At 43.2% G+C, this 19,638-nt stretch overlaps 1 protein-coding gene across 1 annotated transcript in view; it reads left to right on the top strand.

Annotated features, from left to right (window-relative positions):
- The window catches only part of eIF2Bepsilon (eukaryotic translation initiation factor 2B subunit epsilon), a 102,285-nt gene that overhangs the window by 55,006 nt on the left and 27,641 nt on the right, over window positions 1–19,638 (top strand). Inside the window, exon 10 of the mRNA XM_068379141.1 lies at window positions 874–1,013. Within this exon, the coding sequence (XP_068235242.1) occupies window positions 874–1,013 (140 nt within the window). The remainder of the gene's footprint in view (window positions 1–873; window positions 1,014–19,638) is intronic.

Below are 19,638 nucleotides of genomic sequence, written 5' to 3'. Positions count from 1 at the left end.
ACGCATAAAATGCTATTACCTTTCATATAAAACGTCAGAGATATATAAGCCCAGTTTTTAATTGTTTTAGTGTAGTTTCATATTATTCAGTCGTAATAAAAGAAATGTGGCATAAACGTTGTCACTGTTCCGAAGTAGTTCTTCTGGTCAGCGATGGGCATTAATTAATCGGCTTTAGTTAGTAAGTATCCCCTGTCAGCAGGTAGTGATAGGAACCCGCAGCAATAAAGGAAGGGGACCCAATAAGGAAAAAGAAATAAAAAAAAAAAGGTATTAAGATGAAATATATAAATAACAAGATAGCAAATAGTTATTGTATCATAAAAGAAATATTAAAAACAAAAACTTAACAACAATAAAAAAATTAAGAGCCATTCAATCTGGCAAAAAGAATGATAAAATTACCTTTATAAATATAAATCCATGGCTTGAGCTATCATTATAGGTGTTATCAATTATTCTTATTAGTACAGTATTATTATTATTTCTATTAATGTTATCAATATTTTTATTATTTTGCAATCTACCCATGAACTTTAATAAAAAAAATAATGGTGCATTCATACAACAAGCAAAATGACAAGAAAACAAAATAACTATTTCATCTGTGTCCTTCAGAGGGAAATAATCTTTTAATAAGACAATGATTCCCAAAGGAGAATTTTAGAAAATAGTGAGGTGGGAAGGTATACTACGAAGTCAGAAACTTGGCAACGTGTCTTTTAGCCCGTAGGTGCACCACGACCATTACCGTAAATTTGATAGACTATATAGTAAAGTAAGCAATTATTTTATCTATTTAGTAAATATTTTGAATTTTACAAGTTTTAATTTTGCATTGTATGTGTTCATTTATACTTTATTTATTTTCAGAATTTAGACGTGAAATAAGAGAAAGCGTCACCAATGCTTTAAGTTCAGGTTCAGCAGCTGAAAATGTGGTTCTGGAGATAAATGCTTCTCGGCATGCTTATAACATGAGCATGGAAGAAGTATTAACAACTGTTACACAGGTATTGTTTGGTTATCAGGATTGTTTTTTTTTTTAAATCACTTTCAACTCATAGCCAAAGGATCAGCTCCTAGATTTTGTACTTTTTGAGACTTTGTGAAGTGAACTTGGTTTGGAAGTTTTCCCCTGTATGACCTGTGGCAATGTTTTCTGAAGCTTTCAATTTGCAGTCCTAAATATAGTTTCTCCTTTTACTAATTAGGATAATTTGTTAGGTTACTATCAATTCAAAGAGAATACTTTCAGATAGATACATATACAGTACTAGACTTTTCTAAATACTATACTGTTTGTCATATGAATGCAGATTATAAACATCTTAACCAAATTAAGTTATTAAAGGTAAAAATGTTTTATTATTTTATCAATATAATGCTGAGATAACTGTCTGATTCACTTATGTATATGATGGGAAAATTAAACAACTTTTTTGGCATTCAGATTTCTTACATAAAGAGATAGACATGAAAAGAGATTGAATTTAACTGCATGCATGGACTATGCATTGATGTAATATTGTACTCTGCTTCTCTTACGGCTTTGATAAGTTAAACTACAGGCTTTTTGCAAAGGATTCCATAATACTGTTTCATACTAAACAATAATCAAAGATACACTAGAACCTTCTGATAAAGAAGTTGGAAAATGTCCTTGGACATTCAGTCTTCAGGCATGTCACAAGGTATGATTTTCATTAATAAATCTTAATCTTACAGTATTGCCTTGATAATTTACAGAATAAATATGTAAAATATTAACCTGGATAATGCAACCTCTACATTAGCTACTGTATTTAGATTTACAAAAACATAACTAAATATACTTTTAAGGGGAAAGGGGATGCTGAAGATCATGTAAGATGTAATTGTATATAGCCAGCACATTGGATGCAGAAAGTAACAAGTCCCTACAGGTCTTGTCTGTGCAAGTTCCACAAAGGCCTTAGTGACATGCATTGGTTTATAAGATGAATGTTTGCAACCTTTCACCCCCAAGTTTACCAAATATACACACCACAATTAATACTATGCTATTCATTTCTGATTTGCAATGATAGTGCAGTAACAATTACCGGTATGTAAAGAAATTTTGCAAGGTCATCCCTCCCATATCCCCATATCCATCCATTTCCAGTATGCCTGACTTATGCACTACTAAACAGCATCCACTCGTTATGTCATCACAGATAATTGGAGACGTGCTGAGCTTTCGTTTTGAAATTCCATTTTTCATAATACAGTTACGGTTGTGTAGCAAAACTAGTTAAGGAAGATTGTTTTGTGAGGAGTTAATGTTGCTCTAATTAATACAATATTAGATTTAAAGGGAGGAAACTTAACAGTCAAAGTCTATAAATAAATTGTTCTATAAATTCTTCCATTTGGGCAATAGTAGCTGTGCAGAAACAATAAAAATTTGTAGTTGGTAGACTACTTTAGACAACTTTTACTAAAGTAATTGGTGCTGGTTAAGAATTTTAGCAGCATTCATTTGATATATTGATGCCCTAGTGTCAGGATGACTTATTTAGGCTACCATAGCAAGTAGAAATCTGGTTCATTTGGTCCAGATGAACAACATTGTTCATCTACCAAAGCACTTTCTTCAGTTTTGGTGGATAGCCAACATAAAAAAAAATGGGAACTTTTTTCGCTATGCTCCTCCCAACCTGACAAGGGATTCATCCAAGTTTGGTTGGTACTGCTATGATGACACAACCCACCCTACCCTATTATCCACCTCAAATGAAACTTCATATGCTGAATCCCCTACTGCTGCTACCTTAGCGGTCACCAAGGCAACCGGAGGATGCAGCAGGGCCTACCAGAACTGTGTCACAATCGCTCACCATTCATTCCTATTTGTTCTGTAACTGGAATACAAACCATGCTATTTAATAGGGGTATTACTTTCGGCGTAGCTGAAATGATGAGCCATTAATTTTTAACGAGGGTTAACTACCCTCACTGCTAGTTAGCGGGGGTAGGGAGGGTAGCTTGCTACCGCTCCCCCTCACACACCTGTGATTGAGCTCACTTTCCTTTCGGCTCGGATGGTGGTCGTACGTATCTGCTCTTATCCTCGCCGTCATATTGGCAGCCATTAACACTTTTTGTTTTTTCTTTTTCTAGTTACTGTGTACGTGAAGTTGGTCTCTGCAACCATGCGCACCTCCCCTGGTCTTCCCGACCACCCCTGTGGAATGTCATGTTGGTGGTCGAGACTGATCCTCACGCCCTTTGTCCTTCTTGTAGGGGACAATGGTGTGATAGTGTCAACAAGTGTAGTGAGTGTAGGGAGTGGTCTGCCTCCCAGTGGGAGAGGTTTTCGGGACGACGGAAGAAGTCCAAGTGGGATATTTCTCCTTCGAAGGTTGCTTCGAAGGAAGAAAAACCCAAGGACTATTCTTCCGTTACCCAAACCTCCTCCGAAGCTCCCACTCAGTCGGTCGTAGCGTAGACCAAATTATTTCTAACCAACCTCGGGTCTGGAGAGATGACGTTGCTTCCTCTAACGAAGCAGCTCCACCTCTCCCCCCTAGGGAGGACAGTCACTAACTTCCCTTTTTCAGCTTTGGTCCTCCTTGGGGCTTACGGGTTCGCCCTCCAAGGAGGTTTTGCTTGATTGTATCCACCTGGGTGCTGTTGTCAAGCAATTGTCGTCACCGTCAGTGGTTGATCCTCTGTCTCTTGTCGACGTTGTGTTGTCAGAGGTATCAAATGCGGTTTCATCCATCTCCTCTTCTACTCCAGACTCTACTGTAGCTGATGGCTTAGTTTCCCCCGTTCCTGATCATCCTACGAGGGGGAAACTAAGTCCAACGTCAGTCTCTCCTGTTAGTGTTTCTACCCCTCGGGTAGTTCATTTACAGAGACTCCTCTTCGGAGGACTGCTGAAGGTCAGCTTGCTGATCCAACGGCCCCCAGAGGGCATATCCCTCGGAAGGCTCGCCTTCCTCTTAACCATAGAGGCCTTCCTTCACCTGCGATGAGGAGGCGCCTCTTTGGTTCAACGTCTTCTATGCAGTCCCCCGCAGAGGAGCCTCTAGACCGATCATCCATCACTACACCTACATTGGTCCTGGACCTCTCTGCAGATCGTTTGCGATCTTCGGTGGAAGGTCGTCCTTTTAAAGGACACGTCGATCTTCCACCCGACAGACCTGCCAACCTGCCGTCGCCGTTCCTGCATGGGCCTAACAAGGCTCCGCGTGAACGTGCTATTACGCGCCAACAGTTTATATGCTACGTGCCCACGAAACCTGACCAGCGCTCATCAAAAGCTCGTCAGGCCCCATCACTACAGTGCGCGGATCATCCTACTCGCCCTAACACAGGGCGCATATGCACCAGCAAGAGCATAGCTCCACCACGCGCCATGCGCACCCTCATGCGCACATGCGCCAATGATCTCCTGCGCACACTGGGTCCATGCGCCATGCGAATACGCACCGACGATCTTCTTCATGCCAGCACCCACCTGCGCGCCAACACTCATCTGGGCGCCAACGTTCTCCTGCGCACAAATTCCCTGCGCCCCATCGTTCTCCTGCGCAACAGCACTCTCCTACGCACCAGCGCTCTCTTGCGCGCCAACTTTCTCCTGCATGTGCACTTGCGCGCCCTACATCATAGTCTCTTGCGCTCCATGCTGCGCACCATCCTACGCGCCAGGTAAAACCTGCGCGCCAACTTTCTCCTGTTAGCGGGGTTGAAGATGAGACAGCCATGCTGCCTTTACTCGCGCGCCATCCCTTACCAACGCGCCAGCGCTCACCTGCGCGCCAGCCTTCTCCTGCAAGCCAGCTTTCTCCTACGCGCACCCTCAAGGATATACGCGCGCGCCATGCGCACGCTCACCAACCTTCTCCTAGGGATGCGTGCCAACACTCTCCCGCGCGCCCATCATAAATCTACTGCGCACCCCAAACAAACACTCTCCCATGCGCACATCGTGATTCTCCTGCGCACCTGTGTGCGAGCACCTATATTCTGCCTTGCGCGAGCGCCATTATTCTCCCTCGCGCGAGCGCCATTATTCTCCCTCGCGCGAGCGTCAATTTTCTCAGGCGCGCAAGCCTACACATCACAAGGAATGACGTCCGGCAAGGTTGCTATCGCCTCATTCCCCTCCCCGCAAGCGTATACCACCGCGCATTGTGGGAGAAGGGAAACTTCTAGAGGGGTTCAGGATCCCAAATCTACCACAGGCGAACCCACCTATTCCAGTGACTCCTCCCAGGGGTCCTTCGATCCCTTTCTCTTCAGGGGGTATGTCTGACAGTGCGTCTGTCAGCCAACAGCCCTGGTTCAGTGCCCTAATTAGAGCCATAACTCAGGCTTTCAAGCCTGTCCTCTCTGATTTGGGACACGAAACGATGGCTTCCTCTACCCCACTGAAGAGGAAAAGAGGTGTTCTAGACGCGGTCACTTCCCCGAGGACGAAGCTGACTCCATGCAGACCTTCGAGCCAAGTTCCTCCTATTCCTCAAACTACCTCTCTTTCCCTTTCAGACAAAGATCTCCCATCTTCAAGGGAATCACGCGAAGAGAGTCTCCCCCATCGCACCAATGGAGGAAACCTCTCTTCGTACCGAGAGTTCCACACAGTGCGGGATTGGAAGGAACATGCTACCGTCATCAATGTTGGAGTCTTACATCCTTCCCAGGAAGGAATCTAAAGACTCCAAATCATTGCCTAAGTTCTCCACTAGGGCTAGGATGGACCCAGCTAGACACTCGTGGAATGTCCGTGATTCTCCCCAAGAAGAGCCTTCAGGGATAGAAGGAGACTTCGCTGCAAGTCTTACAACAGGAGGAGACCAGCAAGAGTCAGAACACGCGTTTTGGCAGGTTCTGACTCTGAGGGCTCTCAACAGGGTTTCCGACCCAGAGATCCCTCCTCGAGAGGGCAAAGACACAGTCCTAGACTGTATCTTTGGTACTCAGAAGCCCTCTAAGACCAGTGCTGCCCTGCCCTAGTCTCAATGGGTAAAGAGTACCAGGGACAAGATCGCCCAGCAGCTCTCCGAGATGTCCTCCTCCAACTGTTCTGATACCACCAACAAGCTCCTCCCACCTCCTCGCGTACAGCAGAGGAGGTACTTTGAGATCCTGGAGGAGCCTTGTTTAGCTCTCCCACTTCACCACTCGCTGGAAGAGCTAACCAGAGGAGCCCCTCTTGAGAGACTCTCCAACCAGCAGGTCTCGTTCTCGGCAACCGAGGTCGTCAAGCAGGAGAAGGTTGCGAAGTGTGCTATGCAAGCCACTTCGTGGCTCGATATCTGGTTGGGGACCTTAGGTATCCTGATATGTTCTGAAGATTTCTCCAAGGAACGTACCAGGAAAGCTATGGAAACCTACCTCCTCTCAGGTACTGGCACAATCAAATTTCTGGCCCACCAAGTCTTGTGGGCAAATACCATCCTGAAACGTCGGGATGTAGTAGCCAAGAGATTCCACCAGAAGGTTCCTAGTGCCGAGATCAATAGGCTCAGACATTCCTCCATCGAGGGGTCTGTTCAAGCCTAAGGATGTGGAACATGCTGCTGAGATGTGGAGGAAGTCACATCAAGACTCCTTCCTCCATAGGACTTTAACATCTAAGGCCTATAAGCCTCCAGCACCACAGCAAGACCACTACGATGACAACTGCAGCGAAAACGATGGTGTCTAAGCCCTTTCCTGTCAAAGAAAGGAAAGGCAAAAATCCTAGAGGGAGCAGCTGAGGCTGCCAATGCTAGGATTGGCAGTCCCCATGCATTTCCACTAGGGGGGGGGTTGCCTACAAAGTTGCGCAAACAGGTGGAAGCAATTCGGGGCCAATTCCTGGACAATCTCCGTGATCTGTCTAGGATATCGCGTCACGTTCATAGCATCTCTACCTCCCCTGACAACGAATTCAGTGTCATTGAACTCCATTGCCATGGGATCGGCAAGAGGGCAAGCCCTTCAGGCAGAAGTCCAGACCCTGTTGAAGAAGGGTGCTCTCCAAGAGGTCCTCGACGGATCCCCAGGCTTCTTCAGTCGAGTCTTTATTGTAAAGAAGGTATGGAGGCTGGTGACCAGTCATCGACCTCTCAGCTCTGAACAAGTTTGCCAAACAAACTCTGTTCAGCATGGAGACGGCAGACACAGTCAGACTAGCAGTAAGACCGCAAGACTTCATGTGCACACTGGATCTAAAGGACGCTTACTTCCAGATCCCAGTCCATCCATCTTCAAGGAAGTACTTAAGATTCAGCCTGGACAACAGAAAATAGCAGTTCAAGGTGCTGTGCCTCAGTCTCTCCACAGCACCACAAGTCTTCACCAGTGTGTTCACCCTACTATCATCTTGGGCACACAGGATTGGCATCCGTCTCCTCCATTTTCTGAACGATTGGCTAATCCTAGCAGACTCGGTGTCAACCCTTTTTCAACACCTAGACAAATTTCTGAGACTTTGCCAAGATTTGGGGATCATGGTAAATCTCGAGAAGTCCTCCCTGCTTCCCACTCAAAGACTGGTATACTTAGGCATGACTATAGACACCACTCTCCACAAAGCCTTCCCATCTGACGACAGGATAGCAAGGCTGAGGAAGATCGCAAGACCTTTTCTCAGATGAGAAGAACTTCCAGCCCAATTGTGGTTACATCTCCTCGGTCACCTTCCATCGCTGGCCGGTCTAGTTCCCAATGGTCGCCTCAGGATGAGATCCCCCCAGTGGCGACTCAAGTCCCGATGGAATCAAGCTTACGACTCCCCAGACATCCAGATCCCCATGGGACCAGGGGAACTGACGTACCTCCAGTGGTTGGTGGCAGACGAGAACCTAGGGAGTGGATCTTCTCCTCCTTCCCCTGGATTTGATGCTGTTTTTAGACGCTTCAAAAAAAGGCTGGGGGGGCCCACGTGCTGCACCACACGACCTCAGGCCTCTGGTCAGAGTCAGAAAAATACCTCCACATAAATCTCCTAGAGATGAAGGCTGTCTTTCTGGCCCTTCAACAGTCCCAACAGTTCCTTGGCAAGTCACTCTGTGGTGGTGATGAGCGACAACACCACAGTAGTGGCCTACATCAACAAGCAAGGAGATACTTTTTTGCAGCAGCTATTCCATCTAGCAGTAGAGATACTGAGATGGGCCGAAATCCACTCGATACCACTATCGGCACGCTTCATTCCGGGCAAAAGAAATGTACTCGCAGACAATCTGAGATATTGAGTACCGAGTGGTCTTTGGATCATCTAGTAGCTAACAAAGTCCTGACTGTGGACCTCTTCGCAACAGCCCTGAACTTCTGGCTGTCTGGCAAAATGCTTTCCAACAACGGTGGTACAACATCGATGTTTACGCCTTTCCTCCCTTCTGTCTGATGAGGAGGGTACTCAACAAGACCAGAACATCGGTCAATCTTTCAATGACCCTCATAGCTCTGCTATGGCATCACGCAGAATGGTTCCTAGACCTTCTGCAACTCCTAACGGAGCCTTCAAGAGGACTCCCTCTGCGACACAATCTACTCAAATAACCACACCCCAACATCTTCCACAAAGCCGTAACTTCACTACGACTTCACACCTGGAGACTATCCAGCATCTCTTCTCTGAGAGAGGATTTTCGATGTCTGGACATCTGCGGAAATCATCAGCAGCAGTCTACCAGGCAAAGTGGAAAGTCTTTTGTGGTTTGGTGTCGTAGAAGGGGTATCTCTCCAATTGATGCCACTATTCCAGCAATAGCGGAGTTCTTTGTGTATTTGCGCGGAGAAATGCGCCTCTCAATCTCGGCAGTGAAAGGCTATCGTTCAGCCTTAAGTCTCGCCTTCAGACTGAAATAAATGGACATTTCTTCATCGCTAGAACTTTCTCTACTCATACGGAGTTATGAACTTACCGGCCCCCAGTCGAAAGTGAGACCTCCCCCATGGAACGTGGTTCGAGTTGTCAGGTCTCTTAAGAGACCTCCCTATGAACCATTACGCCAGGCATCAGATCGCCACCTAACTTTGAAGACGGTGTTCCTGCTAGCTTTGGCCTCGGCCAAGCGAGTCAATGAACTTCATGGTCTCTCGTATGACATCACCCATTCAAGGGGATGGGGAGAGGTAACGTTCAGCTTCGTCCCTGAGTTTGTTGCTAAGACTCAGAACCCGGGAGTAGCGGATCCTCGATTCAACTCCTTCCGGATTTCTAGTCTCCGCACTGTAACAGATGACCCAGACCATCTCTTATTATGCCCAGTGAGGAGCTTGAGGCTGTACCTCAAGAGAACAGCTGCAGCCCGTCCTCGTGTGCCAGCACTGTTCGTCAGCACAGGAAAGAATAAGAGAAGGGTCACCAAGAACACCATCTCTACATAGAGTCGCAGGGTCATTGACCTGGCACTGAATCCAGACCCTCCTCCGTCACGTCGCCCCAGAGCACATGATGTCAGGGGCATAGCTACATCCCTGGCCTTCAAAAGAAATTTTTCTGTGATGCAGGTTCTTCAAGCTGGGGTATGGAAAAGACAGACCACGTTTACATCCCTCTACCTGCAAAACGTGACCCACAGGAGATTCGATACTTTTTCTATCGGTCCTGTGGTGGCTGCACAATAGCTGGTTTAAAATCTCAAGCTCCTTATTGGACAAGTAGCAGAAGGTTGAGGGCATTGTTACCCAGTTTTAGTCTGCATGAATGAAAAAGTTTGACTGGCCCTTATTCTTTTCTTCATCATTCCCACTCTTGGGGAAAGCAGCATCCTGGGTTCTCTGTATAGCTGACCTCAAACCACTGCAAGTAAACCATGCTTCCTTGTGTTCCTAGTATTAAGATTAATACTGTTACGTCCCCATAACCTGACGAGGTGGTATGGGGAAAGTCCTAGTATATAAGTTTTCCATCTAAAGAACTTTGGAACAACTTTCTAGGTGGAGTCACACTTCTACATACCTTCACACACAGCTTGCGTAGGCCGCAGACCTTGCGTAGCAAGGTTTTAGCGAGGTGCAGGGGCTCCCTATTTCTTGAGTGCCAACACACTCAGATAAGGAGCCCCCGAGCAAAGTTAAAAAGCCAGACTGGCTGGGACGTCCACCCTTCCTAATGGGTGAGTCACCCCTATTAAATAGCGTGGTTTGTATTCCAGTTACGGAACAAATGACAAATTCGTAGATAATTTGTGTTTTTCCTAACTATACAAACCTTAGCTATTTAACCAAACTTGCCCGCCAGCCCTATCCTCCTTGAAGTCCTATCTCCAAGCAAAGTGAGCTCAATCACAGGTGTGTGTGTGTGTGTGTGTGTGTGGGGGGGGGGGGGGGGTTAGCAAGTTACCCTCCCTACCCCCGCTAACTAGCGGTGTGGGTAGTTAAGCCTCGTTAAAAATTAATGGCTTGTCATTTCAGCTACGCCGAATTTAATACCCCTATTAAGTAGCTAAGGTTTGTATAATTAGGAAAAATACAAATTACCTACGAATTTGTCATTTTTAGCACTCTCCCTTGCCTCTCTAACATTTATCCTTCAATCACCCAGAGCTTTCTTCACTCCACCCATCCACCCAAGCCTTGGCTTCTTCTACTTCTCCCATCAACTCGTGCATTCATCACCTACAGCAGATGGCCATTTTCCATGCTCTTTACATGGCCAAATCACCTCAACATATTCATATCCACTCTAACTGCTAAATCATGGCTTACAACTGTTCTAACCGTCACTGCTTTGTTCCTAACCTAAGATACACCAGCCATACTCCTCAGCCACTTCTTGAACACATTCAGTTTTTTTCTCTCTGTTACTTTCCTTCTCCACAACTCTTATCCATACATTACAGTTGGTACAATCGTTTTCTCATACAAAACTCTCTTTACATTTATTCCTAACCCTCTATTCTTTACTGCCCCCAACACTTTACATCCTTCATTAACTCGCTGACGTACATTTGTTTCCACTCCACCATTTGCAGCAACAACAGACTCCAAGCACTTAAACTGATCTGTACATTCTCAAGTAACTATCCATTCAGCATGACATTCAACCTAGCACCACCCTCCCTTCTCATGCCTTTCATAACCTTACTCTTACCCACATTAACTCTCAACTTACTTCTTTCACACACCCTTCCAAACTCTGTCACTAATCGACCCAGCTTCTCTTCCGAATCTGTAACCAGTACAGTATCATCCGAAAACAACAACCGATTCATCTCCCATTCATGATCATTCTCGTCTATCAGTTTCAATCCTTGACCAAGCACTCGAGCATTCATCTCTCTCACAACTCCCTAAACAAATTGAACAACCATGGCGGCATCACACATCCCTGTCTCATCCCCACTCTCACTGGAAACCTCTCACTTCATTTCCTATCCTAACAAATGCTTTACTCTCTTTGTAGAAACTCTTCACTGCTTGTAGCAACCTTCCACCAATTCCATATAACCTCATCACATTCCACACTGCCTCCCTGTCAACTTTATCATACGCTTTCTCCAGATCCCTAAACGCAAAATACACCACCTTGCCTTTTGCTAATTATTTCTCATACAGTATATCTGCCTAAGTGTAAAAATCTGACCCATACATCACGTATCACTTTTAAAACCACCCTGTTATTCTAAGATTGTATCCTCTGTTTTATCTTTAATCCTAATAAAGCACTCTACCATACACTTCCAACCACGCTCAACAAACTTATACCTAGAGATGTACCTATACCACTTTTGAGGCCGATACTTACACTCAATTTTTTTTATAGACCGATACTGATACCAATACCAAATTTTTTTATGGAACAATACTGATACTGATACCAGAGAAACAACTAATACTAGCTGATACTCCAATACTTTAGAAATTCTTTCTAATGTTTACAATAATAGTACTGTGTAATATTTATTTGATGACTGACTTTTCAACCTCTCCAGTGTGTGCAATGCAGTATGTTAGGCATCATTATGCCTAATTAGTAAACAGTACAGGCCAAGTACTTTGTGGTATTTATCTGACATAAAACAGTGTTTTAAAGATTTTTTTTATGTTTGAAGCATGTTAAACTATGGCTATGTCCATGGCAGTGCCACAATCTGATCTTAAATCTAATGCCTTCCCCTATATGATATTTTTTATTACTGAACATCATAATATTAGTTAAACCAGATCACTGAACTAGAAAAAATGGCTGTTCATAAATAGAGCAAAGTAATTAATTACCGTATTTTCATTTGAGAATTTAATCTTACAGTGAGGAGCTAAAATGGTAATTTTGACTGAAAATAGTGTTATATTCTACACATCACCCTTTGTCTTTTAGTTAACTTTTAGGTACAGTTGCCTGCATGAATTCTATTACACATCAAGGTGGGAGAGAAGTAGAAATTTAGAATGTACAGTATATCAAAATTCATATAGGGGTTGTACAAGGAATCACAAGTAATACTGAAGTGTTATGAAATTAGCACAGGTGCAATAGTCTCAAGTCATCAGTATGAAAAAGTTTCTAACCTTGATGTGAAGTTATACTACTTCAACAAAAGTGTCATTTGCATATACATTAGGAGAATAAGGTTATATGGAATTATTCTAAAATATAATAATTAAGAAAAAAAGTAGAACAAATATTGCAGACTATTTCATGTCACTATGCTCCTACTTCAGCCTCAATTTTGCTGCTCGATGTCATAACTGTTGGAAATATGTTTAATATGAACACAAGGAAATCTTTGATGTTTTAATAACCTAAAGCACCAGTATAGCAGTATTGGCAATTTTAGCTCATTTTTTATTGGCCAATACCGATACCAGATACTCACAGTAGAGTCCGAGGCCAATACCAATACTGATACCGGTGTCATGACAGTGGTCGATGCCGTTACTCACAAAAAAAGGTCGATACTACCGAGACCAATACTATCGGTACGTCTCTACTTTTACTCCACGAATTACAACACTCGTACTCATCTTCCTTATCTTTGTTTAGTGGAACAATACGCACACAAACCCAGTCCACTGGTACCATTGACACCATAAAACATATATTAAACAATCTCACCAACCACTCAAGCACAATTATACCCCTTACTTTAACATCTCAGCCACCACACCATCCATACTGGGTGATTTTCTTGTTCCTGTGTCATCTAGTGCTTTCTTCCCTTCCTCTCTTGTAATCTCTCTCTCATTCTCGTCTCTCATCGCTGGCACTTTAACACCTGCAACAGCAATTATATCTGTCTCCCTATTATCCTCAACATTCAGCAACGTTTGAAAATATTCAGCCCACCTTATCCTTGCCTCCTCTCCTTTAAACAACCGTCAATTTTCATCTTTCACTGTCTCTTCAGTTCTCAATCCACCCTTCCTACTCTCTTCCCTTCTTTCCAAAACTGCCTGCAGTCAGCTACCCTCTTTCCTCCGCTACCTTACGTTTTACTTCCACATTTTTCTCTCTATATCTTTCATACTTCTTTACACTATTAATCTACAGCCACTTTAAATGCCCTCTTTTTCTTTTCCACTTTCATCTTCACTCCTTCATTCCACCATTCAATACACTTCCTCATATTGACTCCAACAGTCCTCTTGCCACACACATCACTTGCAATCCCTACAAAATTTTCTTTTACTAATTTCCACTCCTCTTCTAGATCACCAGTTTCTCCCATCTTTGCCCTGTTATATGCCACTTCCAACCATTCGTGATATTCACTTTTTACCTCTGGTTTTTTCAACTCTTCAACCTTCACTACCTCCGTTTTACATCCCCCCCACTCTATTTCCCCACTCTTTTGCTACTACTTATTTTCTTTCAACCAAAAAAGGATCAGACATACTGTTAGGTATACCCCTAAACACGTACACATATTTAAGTTTTCCAAACATCCTTCTTACCAACACATAATCCATTAATGCCCTTTCTACCTCACTTCTATTTGCCACTCCTACCCATATATTCAGTACTTGTTTTTATCTTAATTTTTTATAAAATTTACAACTTATCACCAGCTCATGCTCAACACACACATCTACCAGTCTCTAACCACTCATTTTCACCTGATATCCCATACTTCTTAATGACTCCTTCTACGTCTCCAGGACCCACTTTGGTATCCATCACCCATCACAGCTAGATAATTCCTTCTACCCAGTCCTTCTACACAACCTGGCTCATACATACTTACAAACACCCAATATTCCCTACCCAACTTAACCCTCCTTCCATTCAACTTCTTTACCCCTCATCCAATCACTCAGGGATAAAGCCACACCCTCTTGTGCTCTTTTCCTTTCAATCTCAAGCATTTAACCAGTCACTTTACTGAACATCACTTCACCCGTCCCTTTTATTTTTGTTTCACACAAGGCCAATACATCCATCCTTCTATTCCAAAACATACTTCCAATCTAACATCTTTTTCTCTATCATACCACATCCATGTACACTTAGATTCAAAAGTCCGCCGACACTCAAGGGAAATCGTTCGTCAGAGGTCTCTAGTGTTACCATGACAAAACAAAGGAGGAGTTGGTCTTCTTACTACCTTCAAGGAAATGGGCGGAGACTTGTCCAACAATTCGAGTTGCCATATTTCAGTCTGTGGTATCATTTGTCCCTCGAGTATTCACTACAAATACATAAAACACACACACACAATCACACACGCATGCATATATATATATATATATATATATATATATATATATATATATATATATATATATATATATACATAATTATTTTTAATATTCTTTTGAGGAGCCCAGTAGACACTTTCAATGAATGGGCAGGTGGCTAGGGGGGGGGGGGGGGGCGCTAGGTAGTGGAGGGGGGATTACTCCTCCCCCGGGCAGTCCGACACTGAAGAATTTGAGGAAACAAGGAAGTCATTTGTATTTTAGAGGTTGTGGAAAGAGGTTAAGAAATTCTTGATACAACTTGTATAATATTGTATCATTGCCTCAATCTAATTTGATAACTGTGTTCCATGAAATATTGCTAACCTAATTCATAATTAGTTCATTTGTAGTAGCTAGTAACAACCGAATAAATAGCCTTTGTTGTTCTAAAGTTGATTAGTAACCAAAGTTAACTATTAACTTTGCATAATAAATAATCTGTGATGGAAACAGTAAATACTGATGACTGCATAGCACTTTGAATACAATCAGAATTTAGTTTAATGAATCAAAAAGGAATTGTATTGCGGTAAATGAAACCACCATTACATTCTAGCAAAACCTTTGAGAAATTTGCTTTATTGATAAATCATATATAAAAGTCTCTTGTCCTCAGAACGACATAATTTTCCGAGATTTTGTAATGAAAGTAAGAAATACTAATTTTCCTGTAATATATTCTCCAATTTTCCAAAAAATATAAGCACAGGGGGCATGAGCACAAAATGATTCCCCACACTAATACCTTGGCTGTAAGTTATCAGTGATTATGGAATTACTAGTAGCTTTATCTTCAGAAAATTACGTAGCTTGATTACGCTGACTTCTAATAATCGTGATTCAAATAGGCGTAAGTCTCCATGATCAAGCTCTTATTTGTGTTCCTTTCATTCATTCTTTATTCATTCATTTATTAAACGTCCTCGGTATTTTTAAGATAAATGACCTCCTTTGCCAGTATTCGTCTTAGGCCGTCAATTTCAGTTCCTCGTTTCTCACTATTCCTCCACATAAGAAATCTCTCCTGAGCGGCAGCAAGAAACACCTGCACTTGCCCATTTAAACCTGGAACCTTTCGAAATTTGTGTGAAGCCAAAACGAGATATTCCTTAGCTGGATTCAAAAATAAGGCATTTTGAGCACTATTTCCCTCACATTTTTTATGCAATTTCAATCATATTCCTTTATAATTATTCCAGTTAACGAAAATATCTTGGTTGATTTTAAAGCAAACGGGCAAATAATCCTACAGAGTACTTTTGTAATGAGCATATTAATTGGAAGACTTGTGGTATGTGAAGGACTACAGAACATAATGATCTATAGTAACTAAACATTATAACTTCGAACCGGAAAAATGTTGGTATAAGGATTCTTTCTAACGAATCCTTCAAACACTCATAAGACAACGACTCTCTAATTAAAGCTATTATTGTTCCAAAATCTACCATTATGCGGATGAGCATTTAAGTCTAACAAAATAATTCCGTTATCGCTACTCGATGATAACTATCTCCAATTTTGCCATAGGGCCTCAGTAATTATCAAGCAAATTAAAGCTCTTGTAATAAAGATTGAATTAGCAACACTGCAAATGTTTTACAGTGTATGTTTAAAATTTTAGTTTAACTGTCAATGCCAACCGTTCTTAGCCACAAATACAGGCGGAAAAGGGAAGGTAAAAAATTTGATGAATAAAGGGCAAGTGACTTGCGAACTAAAGACTGAGAAGGCACATCCCCTTGAATCTGAATGACTTGGGAAATATTTTACAGTAAAGTATCTTTATGTATTACAAAATGTTTCTATCTATGAATATCTAAAGGCCTATGAAAGTCTTTAGCAATCAATTTAGCATTCTAAAACTAAGTTTTTGGAAGCATAATACAATAATTTTTATTGGAAACATTACAATATCAAGCGAAAATTTCTCCTGATATGCATGAATGTCTAGAAATCAATTTATATGGTGATCAATTACTACATTCACTACTGTAATCTCTCTCTCTCTCTCTCTCTCTCTCTCTCTCTCTCTCTCTCTCTCTATGAATGTCCTCAAGGAGTCTAGGCTCGTATAACTCATCTATGGCGTTTTCATGAATACTTTACAGCATCGAGCCATAAATGAAGCTGGAACAAGACTAATGTCGGATCTCCGAACAATATAATGTAGCTGTTAACGGAACGAATTGTTAAGTTATGCCACTCCATTAATTTCTACATGCTTTTACAGATTCTAGATTTTTATATATATATATATATATATATATATATATATATATATATATATATATATATATATATATATATATAGTGTGTGTGTTTTTTGTGTATTTGTATTGGGTAGTTGAGATGTCAAATGATACCACAGCATAAAATATGGCAACAAGATTTGTAATATTTTCCAGCGTTCGCTGAGCTTGGACAAGGCTCCGCCTATCTCCTAAGAAGTAGTAAGAAATGCAACTCTTTATTTGTTTTGTCATGGTAACACTAGAGACCTCTGACGAGCGATTCTCCCTGAGTGTCGGCGGACTTTTGAATCTAAGTGTACATTCAGACACCCCAAAACTAGACTCAAAGGAGCAGTCACTCTCCTCCCAGCTCCTCTTCTTTGATATATCAGGAAATAAAAGTAGAGGGGATTCCCAGTCCCCTCGTCCCGGCTCTTTTAGTCGCCTCTTACAACTTACAGGGATACATTAACGCTATTCTAATTGTTGTTATGCCCCCATGTCCACAGGCGGATAACAACAATTTTATTTTCTGTAAATAAAAGGTATGAAGTTTCTGTAATTAGATTGCCCAAATTTTAGAATCTTGCTATTTTATTAATATTACTCTATTAGATTTTAATGTACTTAGGATAAAGTGAATTGAAGCATTTTTCTTTTTCTTGTGTTAAATATTATTTTTCAATATTAATCTTACCCGATGATCATGTAGCTGTCAACTCTGTTGCCCGACAGAAAAATCTAAGGTCGGGATACGCCAGCGATCGCTATACAGGTGGGGGTGTACAACAACAGCGCCATCTGTCGAGTAGGTACTCAGGTACTTCTTGTCAACAAGAACTCAATTTTTCCTCTGTCGTGCCACCGGCAAGACCTACTTGGATACGCTGTTGTTTCTGGAGTTGTTTTCACGCTTTTGGTGATGTATTCGCTCTAGATTTTAGCTTTCGCTATTCAGGAACTATTATCATTAGCTTATCAAGCTTTTTGATTAGATTTGGATTAATTGTTGATGAACTTTGCTAGATTTTGGATTCCCCCCTTTGGCTAATTCAAGAATTCAAGATGTCTGACCATTCTCAAGTCCCTAAGTACAGGCAGTGTAGCGCTAGGGACTGTTCTAGGCGTCTTCCGAAGGCCTCTATAGATCCTCACACCGTTTGTTCCAATTGTAGGGGTATATCCTGTCAATTGGAAGATCGATGTGAGGAATGCGCTGGGCTTTCGGAATTCGATTTTAATGAATTCCTAAAGAATGCACGTAGGCTAGAGAAGGATAGGATCAGGAGGAGTTCTTCTCGCTCGTTTGATTTTTCCTCTCCCCATGCCCCTCAACCTATTCCTTCCCCTGTAGTGGTGACTCCAGACCCTGCTACTAGTGCTCAACCCTCTATGGCGGACATGATGCGTGCCATTCAGGCTCTTGGTGACAGAGTGGAGTCATTAGCTAATGACCGGAATCAACTTTTGGCCGATGTCAAAGAGTTGAAAGCGAAGAGTGCAGTGGGAAGTGTAGTGAGTGCAAGTGCGGTGAACAGTGTCAGTGTCAGTGTTGCGCATGAGGGTGCATCTGTTCGTGCCAGTCGTCCTCCCAGTCCGGGACCTCTTGCAAGCTCCCAAGCCCAGGGGAGAAGCAATGTCGAAGGACCAAAGGGTTCGACAGGCCTTGATCAGCGTACGGATGTACCCTCAGTGGTTGCGGATGTATCTGTCAGAGATCGTCCCATCCACAAACAGACGAGTGAGCCCATTCATTCCTCGTCTGTGGAAGAAGTTTCTAGGAAGAAACGTTGGACCAAGGTCTCACGACCTCTCAAGCGTAAGGTCCCTTCCGAGCGAGTCCAAGGGCCCAGGTGTAGCCACTGGGTCAGTTCGGACTCGCCGCAGTCTTCCGAAGACTGCACACCTCCCAAGAGAGGTAGAGTGGTTCCGCAGCAGGCAATCACTCCGTCTGTTGCCGCACCAACCACGGTAGACCCTAAGTGGTCCATGCTGCAGACTATGCAGTCTCAGCTTGCTTCCTTCATGCAGGAGTATCGTGCTGAGAAGGTTGACACTGCACCTGTTAACCTACAACCTGCCACGGTTGTGCGCTCAGCAGATACTGCGGCTGCCTGCTCCCACTCTCCACCTGTGAGAGCTCCACCACCGATGCGCAGTCGACCCTGCCAGACGCATGTTCATGCGGCAACCTCCGTTGACATGCGTGAGCTACCGCATCAGCAGTGGGAAGGTGCTGTCAAGCTGCCGTGTTTTGACGCAATGCGGCAGTCTCCGCAACCCACGGCAGTCCCTCCCACGCACCAGCACTCCGCTTTTGTTGTTGCCAGCTCGCAGACTGACCAGCTGCGGCATGATGTTGGATCCAGTGCAGCTACGCATGCACCCGTGCTGCCGGATTCAGCCATTCAGCTTTCTGCTCCACCTTTGCCACTTCCTCCTCAGCTTTCGGATGATGGAGTATCTGATGACGACTTTCGGATGATGGAGAATCTGATGACGACGAAGCTGCGCATTTGGACGATCCGCACTCCGACATAGAAGAACCCAAGTCTACGCCTCCCTCCTTAGACTTTAGGAAAGTCCTTGCACTGTTTAGGGAATTGTATCCGGAACAGTTTGTGTCTGCAACCCCGCGCTCACCTCCCTCCGAGTTCTCTTTAGGCATGCAGTCAGCAGCTCCTGCCTTCACGAAACTCGTACTCGCGCGCTCATCCAAGAGAGCTTTGAGGGTACTGGGAGAGTG

Source organism: Palaemon carinicauda, chromosome 8 (genome assembly GCF_036898095.1).
Source record: "Palaemon carinicauda isolate YSFRI2023 chromosome 8, ASM3689809v2, whole genome shotgun sequence".
Lineage (NCBI taxonomy): Eukaryota > Metazoa > Arthropoda > Malacostraca > Decapoda > Palaemonidae > Palaemon > Palaemon carinicauda.
The sequence above is the reverse complement of the archived record's forward strand: the minus strand, read 5'-3'. Positions and strand labels throughout refer to the sequence as shown.